Source organism: Cydia strobilella, chromosome 13 (genome assembly GCF_947568885.1).
Source record: "Cydia strobilella chromosome 13, ilCydStro3.1, whole genome shotgun sequence".
NCBI classification, from domain to species: Eukaryota; Metazoa; Arthropoda; class Insecta; order Lepidoptera; family Tortricidae; genus Cydia; species Cydia strobilella.
Window position 1 is genome coordinate 3,414,002 of NC_086053.1, and position 22,438 is coordinate 3,436,439.

At 38.1% G+C, this 22,438-nt stretch overlaps 1 protein-coding gene across 6 annotated transcripts in view; it reads right to left on the reverse strand.

Moving 5' to 3' along the window:
• Nucleotides 1–22,438, reverse strand: part of LOC134746461 (NPC intracellular cholesterol transporter 1) — a 60,430-nt gene that overhangs the window by 19,329 nt on the left and 18,663 nt on the right. For 3 of the 6 annotated variants that reach the window (XM_063680851.1, XM_063680853.1, XM_063680850.1), the window contains exons 3-14: nt 11,858–12,077; nt 11,377–11,456; nt 10,884–11,093; nt 9,033–9,225; nt 6,174–6,239; nt 4,412–4,594; nt 3,806–3,968; nt 3,390–3,508; nt 2,826–3,006; nt 2,219–2,390; nt 1,887–2,148; nt 657–858 (exon numbers count right to left, since the gene is read on the reverse strand). In XM_063680851.1, coding sequence (XP_063536921.1) covers nt 657–858; nt 1,887–2,148; nt 2,219–2,390; nt 2,826–3,006; nt 3,390–3,508; nt 3,806–3,968; nt 4,412–4,594; nt 6,174–6,239; nt 9,033–9,225; nt 10,884–11,093; nt 11,377–11,456; nt 11,858–12,077 — 2,051 coding nt within the window. The remainder of the gene's footprint in view (nt 1–656; nt 859–1,886; nt 2,149–2,218; nt 2,391–2,825; nt 3,007–3,389; nt 3,509–3,805; nt 3,969–4,411; nt 4,595–6,173; nt 6,240–9,032; nt 9,226–10,883; nt 11,094–11,376; nt 11,457–11,857; nt 12,078–22,438) is intronic. The other 3 variants (XM_063680852.1, XM_063680855.1, XM_063680854.1) reach the window with 3 other exon arrangements.

Here is a 22,438-nt window from a genome sequence, read left to right on the forward strand (position 1 = left end):
ATGCTCTCGTGTCTACGTATCATTTTCTGTACACCTTTTAGAACAACAATGTCTCTCTTTCAGAGCATGAGAAATTAAATAGTAGATTGTTAACCAAGGGATGAAAGGCACTCATTTCTGCCGAGGTATTTTGGTGCTCGAACGCAGTGAGAGCGCCAATAGTCCGAGGCAGAAATGATGCCTTTCACCCGAGTTAAACACTCTACTTTTCATTTCGAATACAAGGAAAGTAAAATGCATGTGTTTTTTTTAAAACATGACAAGTATACATTTTTATAGTATTTCTTGAGGGTACTTTCAATTAACAATTCAGGCAAAAGTATCGTTATTTATGGAATGGAGAGTCAAATATTAGAATGGAAATTGTATAACAAATCCATTTAAACTCAAATTTCAATTGCGTATCGTAAAAAAAATAAAAATATCGTACTTCGAACGTAAAATGCTCTAGTGCAGACACGTATCATTTTCTGCACACCTTTTAGAACAACAATGACCCTCTTTCAGAGCATGAGAAATGAAAAATATATTGTCCACTCCGACAGCCAACACGAGGAAGGGGATAACTTCAACGATGATAAGTGTGGCGGCGACACCGACGTAGCCGAGACATTAGAGACTCTATCTACCTACAATAAGGTTTAATATCTACTTACGTCCTCCCGATATGTTGCGCGGCGGTCTCGTCCTGTCTTCTCGGCTCACGTTGAGCAGTTTGCACCAGGATGAAGATATTGTCCACGCCAACCGCCAACACAAGGAAGGGGATGACTTCTACGATGATGAGTGTGGCGGCGACACCGACGTAACCGAACAGGCCGATCGAGCACACCACGGATGCCAGGACTATGAGGACGCCTGTGGAAAAATGGTATATTTATTATTTGGCTTTTAGACTTTCAAAGTACTTGGTAAGTACTTGGTAAGTTGGCAATCATTCGACCTAACTCCACAAGCCCTAACTTCCCAAATTCTACAACTTAGTCATAATATGTGGCTTGACCTTTTTGTTACTACAGTCAGCAGCAGATGTTGCTAAGCGGGTGAAGTGTTCAAAATTACCTTGACACACTCTTATTCTCTTACAATAAAGTCCCGTCAAGATCATTTTGAACACCTCGCCCGCTTAGCAGCTTCTGCTGCTGACTGTACAAGAACTGTTGTATAACAGAAAAGTAATGAACAGTGAATTACATTTTTCACCTTACACCCATGTGACGGTAGCGAAACGGCCAAGCCACATATTTTGACTAAGGTCAGTGGTAGGACTGGTAGAACACTCCTCCTTTCGGGCAAACTTAGCTTCGCTCGGCTCAGCATTGCTCCGATCAATTTTTAGGGCTGACACAACTTGACGTCCCTTTGCGTGCACGACCACAGATAAGATATTGACTTGAATTTTGACAACCCTAAATAGCCGAAAGGAACACACATTAGAAAGGGACAGCATGATTCGACCCTGAATCGCTGTCAAACTTCGGGTTTGTAGGAAGTGTCCTTTCTGTACGATATTACTATTACTTATTCTGCGCTAAGGTGTAGAGTTTTGAAGTTAAAGCTTGTGGAGTTAGGGCGGGCGTGTAGCTAGAACTTAGAAACTTGAGCCATATGGTCTCGTCTGGGCAACATTTTACATGAAAATGTTTTTGGTGGGATTTAAGATGACTCACCTCCCAGTCCAAGTGTAACTTTGCTGTCAATCAGCAACCTGGCACACGTAGTGAACCGTCCCAGCGATATCGCAATATACGCGAACATTATAAAGACACCAGTATAGTACACGTATCTGATTGTGATTCCTTGTATAATTCGTCTTCTATCGTTCCTATAAGTCTGTATAAGCTAGCATTTTGCGTGCATAATCCAACATTTTAAAGATAACTTACCTCCAAGTCCAAGAGTGACTTTGCTGTCAATCAGCAACCTCGCACAGGTAGTGAACCGTCCCAGCGATATCGCAATATACGCGAACATGATAAAGTAAGACACCAGTATAGTAGACACATCTGACTGAGATTCCTTGTACAGTTCGTCTTCGATGGACCGCTCGGAGGTGTAAGCGATGTCCATGTGTGCTGGCATCTCGTTTTTGGTGTAGTTTGTCATGAATGTGATGAAGTCTTTCTCCCATTCGAGCGCTGGGCCCAACTGAAAAGATTTTATTTTATTTTATTAAACATCTTTTTTAGAGATAACAAAAGTTATGGCATATTACTACCTTGGCCTTGTCGTGTTTGTTGTTGACCAGGAAGGTCAGAATGAGGGCAGTGGCCTCATGGAAGCGAGACTGCGAGGTGAGTTGTTCCCCGGGAGCCAGGAAACCGCCTAGAGCAACCGCTGGTAACACAGGACCGTTGTATGTTGACAGGCAGTCGGGGTCGTATGCGTTTCTGTAACAACAGTGAATTTAAAGTATTCCGTCTACTATATCCTCAAATTAGAACCAATCTGTTTTACAGAACACTCTTAACAGCCTATACATAATTGCATATACATATACAATATATAACACTTTAAACTCGCGTTTTGAACACATATTTAATTATACGAACGGGTCTACCGCGATTTAATTTCATTGTTTTTACCTTAAATTCCGACGTTTCAGCTGAGTTGCACCAGCTGTGATCATATACTATATGCATCCACTGCACCATATCATCGGCCGCAATTTTTCATACTAAGTATATGCCATATACCTAGTATGATTCGATTCCAAAATAGAAATCATTTTCGGAATCGGAATTGCGGCCCGAAAACCTCGAAAAGGAGTACCACGTCAATTTCCATTCTCACCAAAATCTATTATCAGTGTTTCAAGTACTTACTGCGTGCACTTCAAGATCTTTCCCAAGTACGCGTTGTCCTCAACGTCAAAGTTATCCGGGTCGTTCTGGAACCATCCCCACACGCTCTGGATGGCGCACTTGTCCGCGGTGACGGTGGGGTTGATCGCGGACGCGAGCGGCGCGAAGCACACGTTCTCGAGACGAGACGTGTTACCGAGGTCTGAAACAGGTTTCATACATAAGTTTTTTGAAGAAAAAAAAAAACACATTTCGATATAAGATTTTATCGTCAACTTTACCGTCAATACCCCGAGACTTTGAAATGTCAAAAACCTTGCTAAGTAATTATTAACCGACGGAAGCGAAGACAGATCTGATATTAATCAATTTTTTCACTTAGGTAATATACCTATTGTGCTTTATTTAATGCGTTTAAATACCACCTAATAATAACCTAAAAGTTCGCGGTCAAAAATTTGTACAAATATGAGTCAGTTTACCAACATGGATACACTTCTAACAGATTTTTATGGCTCTTTTAGGCCTCGCCATAACGCAAAGGGAAAACTACGAAACAAAAGCATGGCGGTACAGGAAACTCACCCATAATCTTCTTCTGCAACTCGAATACCTCCACCATGAATGTGGAATTGAACACCGCACCAAACGTCGTGGTCTCATTGAATTCATCTGTGTACTCTATCTTCGGGAGACCTTTGGAGCTGAATACGAAAACAAAAATATATAATATTGTCTTCGGTTACAGCGATAGTTACTCATGAAATAAAACTATGAAACGGACGTGGTCAGTCACCTGTTGGTCATGCACGAACGCTGTAAAGGGTTCGAAACGTCGGGATGTATTATAAATTCAATAGACGCGACAATCCGTTACCATAGTTTTATTTCACATAAATATAACTTAACTACTGGTTGATAAAGATCTTGACTGAATTTTCCAGTCAGATTTATAAATGAGGAAATTACTAAGAATAGGTAGATAAAATCTATGTCAATACCTGATGATAACCATCTCAGTACGGTAGAACGGCTCAAAGTGAGAGTCGAAGTATTCTCTCTCGATACGAGAGCGCGAGGTTGGTGAGGCCCAAAGCTCAACGGGGTTAGTTGTGACTTGCATGTAGTAGATGCCATGGCCGAGGCCTACGACCACGCAGAGACCTGGAGGAAATAGTTAGTTTATTATTTGCATGAAGGTAAATGAAGAGAGGCCGTTCTTACATGTGTTCTGTACGGTTTACAAAAACGCATTAAATAAATTGATTGACTAATAACTATTGCTGTTTAAACATCATGAAATTAATTTCTAAGTGAACAGGGTTAATCAATTTTTTTAGCTAAATTAACAATTTCAAATTCGGTAAGTCATTCGGTAAGTCGTAAGGGTTGACTCATTACAGATTTCAAATATATTCAAGAAGGAATTAAATCATTTAAATCTCTTTAATCTTGTTATCTCTTATAGACTAATTAGAGTAACAGTACTGGTATATGTGATTTATTTATAGCTTTTTTTTTTAAAGAACTTATGATAAAAATTTGTCATCCATTTGGATTAATACATCGCCAGTACTTGTACAGCTAGCGTCAGTGTATAAACTTACCCGCAAACAGCACGATCCAAGGTTTAGAGGCCATATGGTAGCCCCACCACTGGAAGAAGTCCTCCAATTTGGTTTCCGTGTCCGCCCCCAGCTTCTCGAAGAAGGTGGCTTCTTGTAGACCATCAGATTGGTCGATGGACCGAGGGTTGGTGGCCATCTCTTGCTCATTGTCTGAAGCCACACCTACGCATTGTGGGAAAGTTGTTTTGGCTTAGTCTCAACTAAGGTACAGTTGCAACAATCATTGTTGACGCGGGCTGATCAAAGGTAAAGGTAATCACTTCAGCAGTGAACTTTGAACGTTTTAATAGTTGGTGCAACCGATCCTGAGTATTACAGCTTTATAGCTTCGTATATTTATATAGTGCTTAGATTTTTTTTCATCCACTTCATAAGGCCATTTACCTTATTGGATTTGTAATCTATTGTTCATAGAGATAGAGTCGATAATCCGTTGGACCTTCAACATGGTTCTAACGACTGTTTGCTACGTGACTGGCTTTTAAATGGATAGGACATGGGACAAACAGAAAACGAAACGCCATATCACTGCTTTATTCTTGTATCCAATTAATGCGTAACTTTTTTGGAGTGTTTAAAATTATTGTTTTAATGTAGCCTGAACAATCAATCAACATGATTGCTTCAAAAACTAGAATTTAAAGTTTTTTTTTATAATCGCAGGCTTACTTAGCTAGTGCATTTTGTTATGGGTATAAATAAAATAGGCTATTAGTGTAAGAGCCATGCTATTAGTGTATCTGTACAAAATAAATATTTGGATAGCGTTGACCAGCGAAACTTATATTGTTTATTTTGAATCGTTCTAATTAGAAAACATGCTTTGACATGGATTAGACTCTCAGTTTCTGTTATTGTACTGCTTTTTCTTTAATTACTGAAATAACGGACAGCGTGACAGCAATCTGAACGTCAAACCAGTGTCATGTTCCAAAACCAAAGGTAAATAAAGCCTGACCAGTAATATATGATCATTGTCAAGAGGGCGCTGTTATTTTTATGTATAGGGTGACAGACAGTTCAGTATATTATGAAAAAAATAGTACTAGTAAAATTCCGCAACATGGCGCGTGATCATATTCCTGGTCAGGCTTTAATTCGATGACATTTCCCCCTTCCTTCCTTTATGAATTTATAATGTTACTGAGTAGAAAATGATACACGAAATAGTACTATAAATTAAATTTTCCAGTAAAAATAAAGACGACTAAAATAATGTTACAGTCAGTTAATAGTACTAATCGATAAAGTTCATAACTACCCTCCCCTTCATCTAGTCTAGTCCCTTTAACCCCTTGAGTCCCAAATATGTAAATTTACCTACCTCTACCCCGACCTCGAAATTTTGATTGTCGTAGCTTAGTTTACCTTTATTAACTTTATCCTTTATCAAAAAATAATAGGGTCATTATGGGACGATATTCGCTAGGTGTACGAATGGTGCTGCCCTCGTTTTGTGGTATTATCTACATTAAATCTTATGGGAGTAAAATAAGTTTACTCGGCTGCCGCTAGCAGTAATGTGCGACATTCCATATACGTGTGTTCGTGATAATCAGCACCACTCCTCTCTACAGCCTTCGCACCTTGCCAATACGACTATTTGGGGATTTACATCGGGATTTCGACGCAAAAAGAAGGAGGAAATATTGATATTGCGTGTGTGTGTGTGTGTGTGTGTGTGTGTGTGTGTGTGTGTGTGTGTGTGTGTGTGTGTGTGTGTGTGTTATGTTATACGTACTAGATCTGTGGCTGTGTAGCGGGCTGGTCTCCGGGCCCCCGCCGCGCCGCTCGCCGCGCCACCCGTCTGCCCCACAAGCACCGAGTTAGCACATGCCACCATAACACTTATTGACTAGTACACTTCTACACCGTAAATTACGTAATTAGATGTAAATTTATGATTTGTTCGCGTGATTAAGACCGCCTTTTTGTTTTTATTAAAGTATATTTTTGAAGTTCTGTTCATTAGCGTTCACAAATTATATACCATTTTTTTTTTAACATTAAAGACTATTAATTTTAGGGCTGTGACTGATCTAAGATATATTTTTTTTAGAAAATTCAAAACAAGTTTGAATGGACCGAGGGTTTCACTTTCTGAGCCATTTATATGTTCGGTTAATTCTTAACAACATAAAATATAACCTCAAAAAGTTTTTAGCACGTGTTTATAAATGTACATATATTCATACGGATAATATTTTGAAATATTAGAAGTCAAGATTTAAATATTGTTAGATAGGTAAATCGAAATACATTTATACCTTTACAATGCATGTGCTCGAAAAGTGCGTTTCCTACGGATCCATATCATGCGGAAAGTACTAATTTTCCGCACTAGTGCTTTTTGTTTTCAATTTTTTTTACAGTACATATGGTGCTACTTTCTCGCACTAGTGCGGAAAAGAGCACTTTTCCGCACCAGTGCTTTTTGTTTTCAATTTTTTTAATAATTAAACTTATTTGCCATTATATGTTTTTTTATTTACTCGCACAATGCATAGTAAAACATTGTATGATACACGTGCGTAAAGATGATTTCCGCACTTGTTGCATAAATAGCTATTTTAATACTTTTTTATATGAAAATGTGTCTATTTTGTTCTTTTCCAAGCACACGGCTACAATCATAAAACCATTTCTTTATAATTACGGTCTTCATTTGGAAATAAATTGAATCATACAAACTAAGTTGCATCCATGTATGAAATGTACTAGTCAATAGGTAAGTGTTAAATTTCTTCACAGATTCCTACACCGTTTCATGACAAGAGAATCGTTATGGATATAAATAATATGATGATTAACAATTTTGAATCTTAGCGTGTTAGCGTAAGCTTCAAAATGTGTGCACGATAAAACCTTCACCTTACGAAACTTAACACAAGGCTTCATGGAAATAGCAGGTAAAAAACTAAAAATGTCAGTAAAATGACGGAAGCGGTGACACAGAAAAAAACCTTGTGCGCAGTTAAATTGATATTACACTGCATAATTCAACGTAAATGAATGAGTCTAAACGCATCTGTCTGTATCGCCTATATTTCTGGTTTTTAGGGTTCCGTACCCAAAGGGTAAAAACGGGACCCTATTACTAAGACTCCGCTGTCCGTCTGTCTGTCACCAGGCTGTATCTGATGAACCGTGATAGCTAGACAGTTGAAATTTTCACACATGATGTATTTCTGTTGCCGCTATAACAACAAATACTAAAAACAGAATAATATAAATATTTAAATGGGGCTCCCATACAACAAACGTGATTTTTTTGCTGTTTTTTCCGTAATGGTACGGAACCCTTCGTGCGCGAGTCCGACTCGCACTTGGCTGGTTTTTATTGAATTTTCATAGGAATAAAGACATTAAAGACTATTTATTTTTTATGATAAGAACATATGTAGTGTAAAACCAATGTCTTGAGCAAATTAAATCATATTTATCATTCAATTATAGAAAGATATGATACTATTTGTGAAAATGCAGAGCAAAAAAATAAACTTATCAATAGGGTGCATTTTTACTTAAGAATCCGACCTGAAATCGTCCATATGACAATTAACATAGTGTAATATACTCTGCACCAACACGTTAAGGCAAGGTAGACCCAGGTTAATTCGTGACCAATCAAACCGGCCTGGGCATACATTACCTTAATAAGTATCTTATAGGTTTAGTGTTAATACCTCAAAGAATTTCTCCGTCACCACGTAACTACATGTCTTAATGTCTATGTTTAACTTTATATTGTCATATTTGGTGTTGTAATGAAAAGTGAACTTTATGCCTTATTGAATAAGATTTATTATGAATGTGCAATTGTAAAATGTTCATCTAAGCGCGCGTGTCAAAACACGTGATTGAAACTGCATAAAAATCCCGTCACGTGTGAGATTGAGCTTTGTTTGTTAGGAATTAAAGTCTATTGTAGAGTGATGAATTATCTTATCGCTTTGTGTATGGTTACTCATGTTATTGTTTAGAAAAGATTTAACTTCATCTAGATTGAAATGATATTAAGAGTGTTTTCTACTGTTTTAAGTGTAACAAGACCCGGAACCCGGACCCGGATTATATGTTGATTTCCATGTCAAAGGGCAGATGCCCTTGCCCTTACCAGGTGGTAACGTTAAGTACTTATTAAACGACAACCAATGATATAAGACCAATGAGGCCAATGAGAGAAGTTTATAGAGTTACCGATTGAACTGGATTGTTGGTAGGAACATGAGTCTTTTTTTGTCTAAATTTGAATAACTATTCGTTATTACGAGACTCAGCATTTAAATAACTTCCCAGTTTTCCTTGAGTCCTTTATTGAGTTTTTTTTAAGCGCAAATCACTAAACCTCTGTATAGACTCAAAAAATGTATATGTTTTATCTAAAAAAAAAGTAATTTCAACGAGAGCACTCAAAAAACTCGAGTCTAACCCAACACTAGAGAGAAATAATGCAAAATCGATTATTTCTCAACCTCAATTTGTTCGAAACATACATAGGCGTCAAATCGGTAGCTCTCGAAGTTTATCATTGACCTTCGTTTGATCCTCGACGACATGTATACCTTTAACTTTAAAGCATCAATTTTTACGAACTCACCAACAGTATTCTCCTGCTGATTGCAGCAATAGACTCCGCTGAGGAACAGCGACGTGAAGATGACGAACACGATGGCCATAATGACGGCGTAGCCATCCGCGCCGTGGATACTGAAGGGTTTCGGCGGCGCGGGGGCCGGGCGCGGCGCGGGGCACGCGGCGTCGCAGTCTAGGCAGGAGCATCCCGGGGTATCCTGTTACGTTTTTGTAAATTAGACTTTCTCCTTAGAAAATCTCCTTATATGATCATGTTTTTCTAAGAGGCGTTGATATTCGTAGACGTGGAAAAAATACATGTAGTTCTTGACTATATTATCTTTAACATCATCGCTTCCGATACACGAATTATGACACTTCGCTCGATACAATTAATTCCCAAAGTAACCTCAAACTCGGACTTTTAATCCAGCTTTACTCGGTTATTTATTATGTAGTACTATAAACAAAAAAAGAAGAAAAAACAATCTTAACTTAAATAGTAATTTCATAGCTTTCGAATTTCGATATTGTAGGGTAACGTTTTTAAAATAAATAAAAATTGACACTTGGCGCGTATGATCTTTCCTGTTCTTTCTTGCGAAATGTGACAGAGACAGCGGCAAACCGATGGAACGGCCTTAAGAAGGGCAAGGTTCTATTTCAAATAAAGATTAGGCTAATAGGTCATTTGCGTCTTGCTAATAGACATTAGTAACTCCATTTGGAATACCCAAGTGAAACTTTACGCGACATTCGAATCTAGCAGCAGCACTATTCTGTTTCAAATGCATTGATTAAAAATGATTTTGTATAAATGCGCAAACAAAGGCTACCTACAAGTGTCTCCATTTAAGAGAAAAAGTCGATTTATATTTTCTTTGATGGTCGGATAAGTATGAATAAATACAAAATGATGTAATTACTTTGATTAAAAAAATATTAAAATTGGCAGTTCTTTTAGTACCCACGTCCGATTATTACGACGTAATATCAGCGGTCCCTTGGGCATCGTTATAACCGGACTCTACTGTACCTACGTAGCTTGTAACTAAAATAATAAAAGTAGGAGTAGGTGTATACTATAGGTATGTACCTATATTGAGAATGTCTACTTACTATTCCTCATCTGTCGAAAGAGGAAAAAACTACATTTTTTATTTGTTTTGTTGTATCTGCATCCATGCACACTAAAAGCTGTTATTTGTTCGTGACGAAGACATTTCTTTGGCATAGCGCGCGGTGATGTGCGTGCGTGAGCGCGTGTGGCAACCAACCAACTAGCTGGTTTTTGTACCGCCGCCGGCGGGACGAGATTCAGGCCGTTCCATAGGTTAGCCGCTGTCTCTGTCACATTTCGCAAGAAAGAAGGGGAAAGATCATGCGCGCCTAGTCATCATTTGGATCGAATTTTGTCGATTTTTATTTATTTTAAAAACGTTACCTTACAATATCGAAATTCGAAAGCTATGAAATTACTATTTAAGTTAAGATTGTTTTTTCTTCTTTTTTTGTTTATAGTATCACATAATAAATAACCGAGTAAAGTTGGATTAAAAGTCCGAGTTAGAGGTTACTTTGGGAATTAATTGTATCGTTCGTGTATCGAAAGCTGTGTTGTTAAAGATATAGTCAAGAACTATACATATCTTTTTTCCACGTCTACGAATATCAACGCCTCTTAGAAAAACATGATCATATAAGGAGATTTTTCGCCTTCTGGCTCAGGGAACCGCCTTCATAGGCATAAATCCGAGCTCGCGTGGAGAGTTAAATAGGCCTGCCTTGGTGCCCATGAATTCGAGCGAGCACTGCGCCATGCAATTTTCGCTGTGATATGGTTTTATGCGACCGAAATGCAATAAAATTGTGTTACCTTGGTAAGGCCGACACTGCAGGGAAGGGTGGCCGGATTGAACAAGGTGTAGTTATTATTAGGCACAGACTCGATGTAGTTTATCTGGAAGGGCACGAACGGACCCTTGGTGCCCATGAATTCGAACCAGCGCTGCGCCGTGCAACGCTGAGCGCCGTACTTCAGGCATAGGAAATCCATTGCCAACTTGTTCGCTGACGGCATTTGGACCTGGAAAGGAGGTTTTGTATTATAATAAAAAAAATTGAGAAGCCTTCAGAGATTAGCAGAAATTAAATCCATTGACTGAACAGATGGCGATCTGATCAGTCAATGGATTTAATTTATGTGGCTTCGTATCTTTGTCACAGTGACATTAGTGACAATCGATATGAAAAGCAACAAGTACCATTAATACGTTTGGCATTAATGGTACATGTTGCATTGATTGAATCAAAATATTGTACGCAAAGGCAAGACAAATATATTACCTATATTAGTAATTTGTGTTTACCTGTTTGCACGAGTTATATGTGGCCTCCTTGTAAGTAGCTGACAGGTAGTAGTCCAACTCGACAACATTGAGCGCAGTGCCTGATGACAAATACAACCAAATTAATATATTATTATTATACAATGTCACATCAATATTGTATTGCACTTTGCTAGAATTTCACGTCAATCGGTACCAGGTGCTCATCTACTTGATCTTATCGGCGAAGTTATCAAAATCTTTAAACACGAAAATCGAAAGTTCGGTTTCTGCCACTCTATCACTCTTGCCTATTCGACCGATAGAGAGGCAGATAACGAAATTTCGATTTTTGAGTTTCGCGGTATACCTTGATGCATCAAACCGCCTTGATGCATCAATGTCACAATGAAAACTTGTCAAAAAAGCTGCACTCTGGCGGCAGAACATTGCAGTAATACTCTCTAATGCTAGCCAGTCTACCGGTGAAGTTATCAATCACTTGGTACCAACATCAACTCACCATTCTTGTTAGGGGCGACGGTCTTAGCGACTATGAAGTCGCTCTGCTGCGGCGAGCACGTGATGGCGCAGATGTGTTTCAAGAAGTTATTGAAACACGTGGGACACCTCGACACTAAAGACTCGGCTGTTTTGATCTTGTCGGCGAAGTTCTTCAGCTGGGCGTCGTTGCAGCAGACATTGCCGCCGAGGTATTCGGGGCAGTATTTCTCCAGGACCCACTGGAAAGAAAGAAAGAAAAATTAATTAAATTATAAACCGAAATATATATATATATATATATATATATATTTTTGAGATGATCAGATCGGGGAAATCCTGAAGAAAAGCCAAGTCATGAGCACCCTAAACCGGCGAGCGTGTATGAGAAATGTTAAGAAAGTGAAGGAAGCGAAAGAGGTATGTCAGGATCGTAGCAACTGGAAATCCGTGGTCTCTGCCTACCCCTCCGGGAAATAGGCGTGATTATAATGTATGTATGTGTATGTACTATTCCAAAAGTGACGTAGTGTGGTGTAGTGGCTCGAGACCGGATTTGAACCGTAGTCTTCAGCTTTCGCGGCTAACGCCATAATCTCTAGGCCGCCCGGTCACGGCGGTATCCGTTCCTATTGATTGCACTTAAGGTATTATCAATCAAGTAAAGATAAACTCATTGACATAATTGTATTATACTAGGAAACACTTCTAATGGCGTATTTTAAAAGTGACCACGTATCCTTTATTAACAATTAAGAAATGCATACACTTAGAAAGTTCACTAATCGCTCGCTAAATGTTATCTTTATGTCACTTCTGAAAGTCAAAGTCAATATAATCTTTATTCAAATAGGCCTAGCAACAAGCACTTTTAAACACTCTCTTCTTTTGTACTGTTCTCTTCTGTTCTTTTGTACTTCAGAGACCACGTGATTGATATATATTTGGTCAAAAACAATAAAATTCCATTCCTAACAGATTGCACAATCGACAACGCACTAAAGTAGTTCGTTCGTCTACAATAATAAAAAGTACGTGATTGTTTTACATATGAGGTTATCTCCTACCGGATATTTCATAATTTCGATAAATAACCTTCGATCAGATTTGATTTTCATCAAATTCAATAAACGCTTGCTGACTATTTCATGCATACTAAAAGCAATTGATTTTGGATTGACCCTGTGTCAGATCTGATATTATTATGAAGATAACTACACAACTGGCTAGATAATTAATTATTCATGGTCTATGAGATGAGTCATTGTTAACGCCGAGACTTATTCATGCTTGACTTGGTTGTCTGTCTCGTTTAACATTATCTTAATAAACAAAGGCAGAAATGAGCTAGTGTCTCACTCCTCACGATCAAAATGAGCTAGTGTCTCACTCCTCACGATCAAAGACAACTAAACTGAGTATACATATCGTCAACTAAGGGTCACTTGCACCATCCCACTAACCCGGCGTATACCGGTTAAACCTAGTTACCATGGTTACCAGTATAATTAGACACTGGGTTAACGGTTTAACCGGTTAACCCCGGGTTAGTGGCATGGTGCAAGTGGCGCTAAGGGTATGAACGTGCTAAATTAAATATTATTTTCCTTTTATTCACCATCGTTCTGATATTATTTATTTTTAACTTTAAAGTCAATAAAAATGTATTTAGAAGGGATACAACCTTAGCCAACCATATGTCATAATGTAAATGACGTATCTGCAAATATATGTATGTGGTTATGTCTACATATAAATTTCCCAAAAAGCCGGAAGTTCTGTGAAATTTTCCTAAAATTTCACAGAAAACCAGGAAGCTTTCTATTTGAAAATTAACATATAAAATTTTGCGGGTGAGAAGTTTCCGAAATATTTCCATGTGGAAATTTAACAATGTCATGTATTACTAAGGCCACCAGTCAATACACACATTTTGTATGAAAACACGGAAAATAGACAACAGACATAAGTATATTTTAAATAGTTAACCCAAGGACGCAGTAGTGATTTATCGTGTTTAGTTGTTTACTTAAATGAATATGTGATTTCGCCGGGGTTTGAACCCTGAATAGTCAGATTCATAGTTCAATAAATACAATACAATTACCATTTTTAAAAAAATACAATTACCTATATTAACATGTTATAGATGTTTTATGTCATGTCAGTACTAGGGTTTGCTCCCGGTACTGAGTTTGGTAACTCAGTACCGGGAGCAAACTAGGGTTGCCACCTTTTTTCTATACACATATAGTATTTTTGTCAAAATATTGAAAAAATATAGTATTTACTGGGAAATTGGAAAAAAAATAGGGCCGATTTTTTGGCGAATTGATTTTGATTTGAGGCGAATTAAAAATCCAAGTCGCATACCATGCGATATCGGTGACATTTGTATACCCCATTCTTGAGTGATGAAAATATAGTATTTTTCGTACTATATTGTTTTTGTATAATATATGGTACAAGTGACTAAAATATAGTACGATACTATAGTATAGTATAGTATAGTATAGTATAGTATAGTATATATTATAGTATAGTATGGGTGGCATCCCTAGAGCAAACCCTAGTCTGACCATACTGCTTTCGTAACTTAGTTAATGATATTAGGCGAAAATCGATTTAAAAATCGAGTTTCGCACACACAGATAAATCATTCAATGAAGTATAGTAATCAGGGACCGGCCCGCTATCCCTTATCGGGGTTTTATAAGGGTATTGCATAAGGCTTAACTCACCATACCTTTTGCCAGACGAAACCCTTTGTTTTGCTTTTAAAAACCCTTATATAAAGCTACCACATTTAAGTAATCGGTAGCCCAAATACCATTACAAAACCCTTATCATCCGCTCACCAACACCTTGCATATTGCTTATAAGGGTTAGCCTTATAGGGCTTCCCTTTTAGCATATAAGCGTGCTAATTTAAGTCGTCTACCTTGTTCATAAAGCACACATTACTTCGAATCCGAGCGATCGTCGGCGGCGACGGCGGCGTTCTTTGACTAGGCACGTATTTTCTTTCCTACCGTAGATATATACCAATCCTGTCTCTTTCACGCAAAGGGAAACCTTTATAAAAAGCGCTTAAAGATAAGGGTAACCCTTATTAAGAGCTAGCCTTATTTTCGGTTAGTTTTTCGGTAAGGGTTAGTCAAAGGTAAGGGTATGAATGGGCTTGCAGTTCAAAAGGGAAAGTCTTTCAATGTGTTAGCCGTGTTTAAGTGTCGCCCATTGAAAGGGGTTTATCGCGGAAAGGGTTGTCCGGTCCCTGATAGTAATTAGTGCACGAGAAATATACGTAAAGTCGGTTGAAGTATAGTCTCGTTTTACTAGAAATATACGAAAAGCCTTTATTTATTTTATATGTATACAGATTTTGACATGTGACAAATAATTCACGGGTCCCAAAACAAGCCAGGCGGCACCACTCACGGCCCGGCCACGACATCGCGCGGCGGCGGCAGCGGCGAGCGGCAGCCATAGGTTGGAGCGAGATACAGCGATCGGACCTTAGCTCCCACCTATGGCCGCCTCTCGCCGCTTCCGCCGCCGCGCGATGTCGTGGCCGGGCCGTCACGTGCAATGCACATAGCATGTCACCGGGCAAAGTGTATTAATTATAACATTTCAGGGGTAAATATAATAAGCTTTATCAACTCCACCAAGGTCTCTGATCACTAATCGTTTGTTTTGAATATTTGAAGAGATCATAATCGTACAAAACATAATCGACTACCATTAAATTCATAACTTCCTAAACTAATAATTTAACCTGATATTTTGGTGGGTTACATGTTTTATACATATTTTGATATGTACAGTCTAGGGCATAAATATATTTAAATTCCCAAAGTTTCAAAAATATGTGTACGCTGTAATAGCGACCTTAGACAATAAAGTCATGTTCACATATTTTTGAGCCATTTCTCTGGATCTATATTTTTGCCTTCGACTGTACTTTGTATTGAACGTTTAATCTTTCTAGGCTTTTTTTTATTATTACAAAAAGGCAACCATTTGACCGCAATCTCACCTGATGGTAAGTGCCGATGCAGTCTAGGATGGATCATGCTTACCTAAAAGATGTCTATTTACTCGCTTTTATATGTATGTGGTAACAATATGATAATAACAGGGGGTGTCACTGCGCAGTTTAGGTATATTTGGCCGGCGCACCGCCCGGGAAGGAGTATGGCAGTGGGCTGCCGCTCGGCTCGCACGATAGTCGTGTCACGTGGCGCTCGCGCAAAATTGTAAATACGCAATGGCTTCGAAACCTAAATCGCGATCTAATCTGTATATAAGATAATGTTCTGTTTAAGGAATTCTGAATAAACGGAAGAACAAGGAAGCAGAAAAAACTTTTTTTTTAAATTCCGGTCTATATTGACTGACATATTTTCAAAGGAATAAGTACTTCTGTGGCATACCTACTTCCGTGAGAATCAGACATACTATCTCCGGCTAAAAATTGTATGTTTACAGAATCAACGTTTGTAATTCCTACATATTTATCTTAAAAATAATAAATCAGTAGGTATAGGTACAAAAACTTGTCAAGTGACAACCCCGTGCCGACACTCGCAGCTCGGTCATAAAACTGCGGCGCGCAAAGAAGATTCACGGTTCGTGCGCGGTTATAAGTTTCAATTTTGCTTGCAGGCGGCGAGTGTAGGTATAAATTTTATACCTAAATCTGGCTTTTGTGAACGAGTGAATTTTCTGTACGGTAGTACTATTAGTTATTCTGTGATAATAATATAAATAAAAATAAAACTAATCCATATATGGTAACTACACATGACAGTTATGACTACGACCAAATGCAACTTTCTCTAGTATCGACTGACCATTGTTGGTATCAGAGAATGAATGAATGCAGCTACTTTCACCAGACACATTGTACAGATGAATTAGAGATTGCAAGACTATTGATTAGAAATTTTATTAGCAAAATTTACCTAACTTAAATATAAGACGTATAAATGTTTATGTTTATGAATATGCAAAACCTGAATTATAAATGTCAGGGTTTTTGCTTATTAAAGATACATCCATACTTAATATTATAAATACGAAAGTCTGTCTGTCTGTCTTTCTGTCTGTGTGTTCCCTCTTCACGCTTAAACCGCTGAATCTATTTGCGATGAAATTTGGCATAGAGATTGAGAGGATAATTTTTATCCCGAAAATCATCCCTTAAGAAAGTAAAAAGCGGGGTGGAATTGAGATAATTAATGAAGTGCCTGCTAATTTAAGCTAAGAATTTTTCCAGGCGCTAGTTACTTTAGGTATTGTTACTAAGTCCACGCAGACGAAGTCGCGGGCAAAAGCTAGTATAGTATAAATACGAGTAAAACCTTTGTGTCTTGTAGTATGGTTAGCTAGAAGTTATCAACTTTTTTTAAGGCGAGTCCCCTTTGTTGACAAAACGGTATTTTCTACCTACATTCGATTTGAACTATACAAGTTAGTGCAACTATTTTAGAAGAAGGGCAAGAATATATCACATCAAGGATATAGTCATTGTCATACTGTAACGTAGACAATGACAAGAACGACCATCATAGCCGTGCTGACGTCTCTAAGCCATAGGATTAAATGTGCCTTTCGGACGGAAAAGGAACCGTTTATCTACCGTACAAGCTCGAGTATGCTGCACTACTTATTTTCTCTCACAAAGTCACAAATACAGATTCAAACTCAATAAATAATCAAAGCACTTAATTAACTATTAATTTATTATGTACTAGTTTAAGGTTTTTGTCAGTCAGTATGTTCGGACTATTAAATTTATTTTCACCACAGTGCGAAAACTCCAACAACATGGCAAAACGGTTATAAACAGCGTTCTATACGGCCGACGTAACCACATTAATTGATGTAAAAGACCAAAACAACCAAGGTCGAGTAAAGAGCAGATTTATTTATTAAAGTAACTGACCATCGGTAGGTCTTATCTCGTCGCAATACGGTTCATAAATGATTAATGGAGTGTGTTATTGGTCAGTACCACCAAATGATTAATAGTAGCCCTTATTGCAAGCACGTAAGGTGCAAGGATGTTTAAATAAGTGTGTTAAATGGTCAGTATCACGGCGATTCGCAAACCGTTTAGACAATTAGCGTGAGGTCGGGACTCGAGGCGGCGGCAATGTTGGCAAGTGAGGTTGAAGTGAAGCAATTTAATAGTACTGATTGGGGAATTGAGACCAATATACCGAGATTTTCCGGGTGGCTCGAAATGAGACTTATTATGTAACAATTTATTGTTTATATAGTTTATTATATGTTTATTATAGCGCAAATGAGCTGTTGCCATCGGTCAAAATATACGAAATTTCACTATTAAGACTCACCTAATGGTCTCATCTCAATAGAAATCATCGGAAGATCAGCGCTGTGAATCACCAGCATCATGCTGAGATGAGTAAGACCATTTCGTGGCACTTTCTCTTTCCTTTAGGGTTCCGTACCCAAAGGCACAGATCATAAAATACTCCAAAGGGTAAAAACGGGACCCTATTACTAATAAGACTCCGCTGTCTGTCTGTCTGTACGTCTGTCACCAGGCTGTATCTCATGAACCGTGATAGCTAGACAGTTGAAGTTTTTACAGATGATGTATTACTGTTGCCGCTATAACAACAAACACTAAAAACAAAATAAAATAAATATTTAAGTGGGGCTCCCATACAACTAACGCGATTTTTCATGCCGTTTTTTGCGTAATTATGCGAAACCCTTCGTGCGTGAGTCCGACTCGCACTCGGCCGGTTTTTTCTGTTTTGTAACTGGTTTTGTATAATTTTCTATTCGGTGTCTGTGCTACGAATAAATTATTTCTATAAACCCAGCGCAGCGCTAGACAAGCTAGCACCAGCACCATGGTATATTGGGGACTAGTTTGAGAATAACTCGTATTTGTCACGTGGTGTCACCGTGATTTCTATACTTAATTTTCAATTATATAGGCTACAAGCTGATCAAACACGTCTTAGTATGTCATCAACTGCCTCAAAACACATATATATATATATATATATATATATAAGTACTAACTTGTCAACAGCTGCAGTTTGCAGAACGAAATAACAAGTTTATTTGTAAACACAAAATCCATTGACCTTTTTCCCTAACCTTCACTTAACCCCGCATCTTTTATGCTTTTAATTGCACGTAATATGAAAGCCGAGCTCTCTGGCTCCATAACTACGTACAGATCCAAACTATGTAGAAACAGAAGCATAATACCCGTACTTTTGTAAACAAGATGGGTGAATATTAAAATTAGCACGTCCATCAAATTTTAGCCTTGATGGAAAGGCGTTATGGTTCAGTTTTGCTTGGATGTTTTGATGTTGGCAGACGGCCGGAGCATTTGTGCGGCGAATTTAACATCACCATAGACTAAATACATCAGGACGTGACTTGTGACATGATAGGTCATGGTCCAGCGAACGTGACATAGGTAGAATGAAAAATATGGTGTAGGATCGTTTTACCGATACTTAACTTCTTGGTCTTTGTCTGCCATGGCGAACATTACCTGACTTTTGAAAATAATTGTTCTACTAAACAGCTCTAAACATAATATCTAATTCCTAAAAATGGTCGAGTTTCTTCTAAGTATGGCAAGGTAGGCAATTTTGTAGAAGTTTCCAGTAGGTACCTAAAGACCTTCATCCTTATCGAGTTTTTTTTTAATCTTATAATTTATAGTTTTTTTTTGAATGAGTAAAACTGAACTCTGCGTGATACATTATGAATATTTATCAGAACCACAAAGATTCTGAGTCACTGATGGAACATCAATTGGTTTTTTTAATGTCTTTGTTTATTAAGATAATGAATATTGTATAGTATGGCACCATATTTCGTAATCTTTGACAAAAATTACACTAAAAACAGGCGGGATTCCACAAATTCCTCATTATTTTCTGTAGGGCTACGTCGGTGGTAAACCACCCTATGGCCTGCCTAATGGTAAGCGGTCACCGTAGCCCATCTATGTTTGTTGATGAATTTTCGAATGCCTGCAAAAAATAGCAGTATGATAGATTTTTGCCGCTACTGTATAACACTGTAGGCATCTGTCATGACTCATGACATCTAGGTGATCTACGGTTGTCTTCTCAAAGCCTCTGCCTTCTGAGCATAAAAGACCAAAAGAATTTGCTGCGCAACGTCCGGCTATTAGTTTATCGCATAGCAACAGCTAAAATGAAATGGCCCGTCCATCCTAAAAGTCGTGCTGATCGTTAGAGATAGCCTCCGGCCTCCTGCTTAGTGGTTATGGCTTATTCGTATATTTGACCTTTGAGAACTTGTTGAGATAGCAACGTTATATCCTAAAGTTTAGATAACATTGATGACTGTTTAACCGGCTTATTTTCGCCGTGATAACTTTAGTTGAAGTATACATTGTTGTTTAATGGAGTGATAAGGTTGTGATTTTGTGAGTCAATACCTATATTGTATTTAATGTTATTACAGTGAAATCCGTTTATTACTCCGCTTATACCGACCAACCGCTTACTATGACGTAATTACTGTGCGAAGTTTGATTTTCATATAAAATTCTTTGTGACAGTCGGATAAGATGACTTCGCTTATAGTGACAAATCGCTTACTATGAATCTATCTACCTATAAATCCTATTTTCATGAAATTATGTCCGGTTATACTGACACTTCGCTGGTTTTCGTGGCCGTCCCCACGTGGACCCCCCAGGGAAAGCCCTGCGAGCTGCGAGGACGTTTGGTGCGTGCGTGGCGTGTAAGTTGTTTTAGTTTTGATTTTGTGACAAGTTGATAATTGGTACTAGGTTAATAATAATAAAACTCATCTCTCACTAAGGAATTTGAGATTAATTTGGAAAAAATAACAAAAATAAAAAGTTAATCAACTATGCTTTATATGACATCCGCTTAGTATGACGTGTCTGTCACTTCCCTTTGATTTCATTATATGCGGATTCTACTGTATATCAATACGTTTTTAACAAACATATTGAATTTTTGGCCCGGCAATCCAAGGATGTGGGTTCGATTCCCACGTTAGCCAGAGTTGATCATCGTTGATTTTTTCATTGCGATTGACATCTGCATATACAATTTATATATTGTATTTGATTGTATGAAGGCCGACATTGATATTTCACAGTTCTTCGTAATAAATTTGATTAAGTATCATCAGTTTGTGGTTTCGTTGTGGCTTTGACATGTCGAAAAAAGGGGATCACAAGCACAACAACATAATTTCGATAATAAACCACGGAAGAACGCCGTTAAAATCATCTTCATAAGTAAGTTTTCGTCGAAAATGACCAAAAATCTTATTTACAGTTCAATTCAAACTGCATGAGGTTGGTATTATTTATCACAAAGTTCCTATGATCATCTTCTCCGATGAACGAAACCATTAAATTTCGCTGAACTTACATGTGGGACCCATTGGGGGTGGAGGTAAAATCGGTAGCCTATAAAATACTTTTTTTAGCCTTCGTTTGTCCATATTCAACACGAAAACCCGTTTAATCGCTCTAACCTTACAAAAGCTCCAACAATGAAACAAGGCCTAGTTCAATGCAGTCTAAACTAGGACTCTGTGACGTCACGGCGTGCACGTGCTAAATATAGCCACTAAGTACGGGTGACCCAGTTCACTTGGTTACCCTTGGTGAAAAACTCAATGCTTAATCCAGCTTGGATGTATGCCAGGACCTTGAAGGGTGGAATTCGAATATGCCTGATTGTTTGAAAACATGCATTTGATCATTGTGCTAACATGTAGGGATGCAGACAGTTTACTAATTTAGCGGTTTTTGGTCCGATTTTTATTTCATTGTAGATTTTTTTGTTTTCGTCGATAAAATTTTGTGGATAGATTTGTAAGCGTAAAATACTCTACATTTATAATCTAACGATTTCGGGAACAGGCCCCGTAGACAACATGCCAATCGCTAACACTCCGTAGCGAACGAAACGCAACTGTGACTGTCACACTAATATGGAAAGAGTGATAGAGAGACACAAAGCGATTCGATGGCGAAGCGATAGCGATTGTCACCTTGGCTAGGCCGGCAGATTTAAAAAAATAAAAATACTTGAAACTAAATTGCTTATAAAGTAGGGTAGGAGGTATGTGTACCCGGCATAAATATGCCAAAAACGCTGCTGGCATTGTCTCGCTGAATGGCCAGCGATATGTGCCGCACTAAATATGCGCCGGATCTGCATGGAATCGCCACTTTTTTCACGGAAACGTTGTCCTAACTTATTACTAATTAGTAATAATAAATAAACGATGTACGTTCTTGCCATCAGCTTAATCTGCATAAATGTGAAAATGTAAAGGCATAAATTTACTGGCATCATAGTGGTATTCCTGCCCAATTTCTTTGTCCAATGTGTATTTGCATCTCACATTTTACTTAGTGATAGAGTGAGACGCAATGCACATTGGACCAAGATATTTGACGGGGAAAATACCAACCTATGACGGACTCTCGACAACCATACAACACTGCCCGGTAGGTGTGTACCCGCCAACGTTAATATTCAAGACATAATTATGTTCCATTTACCTCTATTTT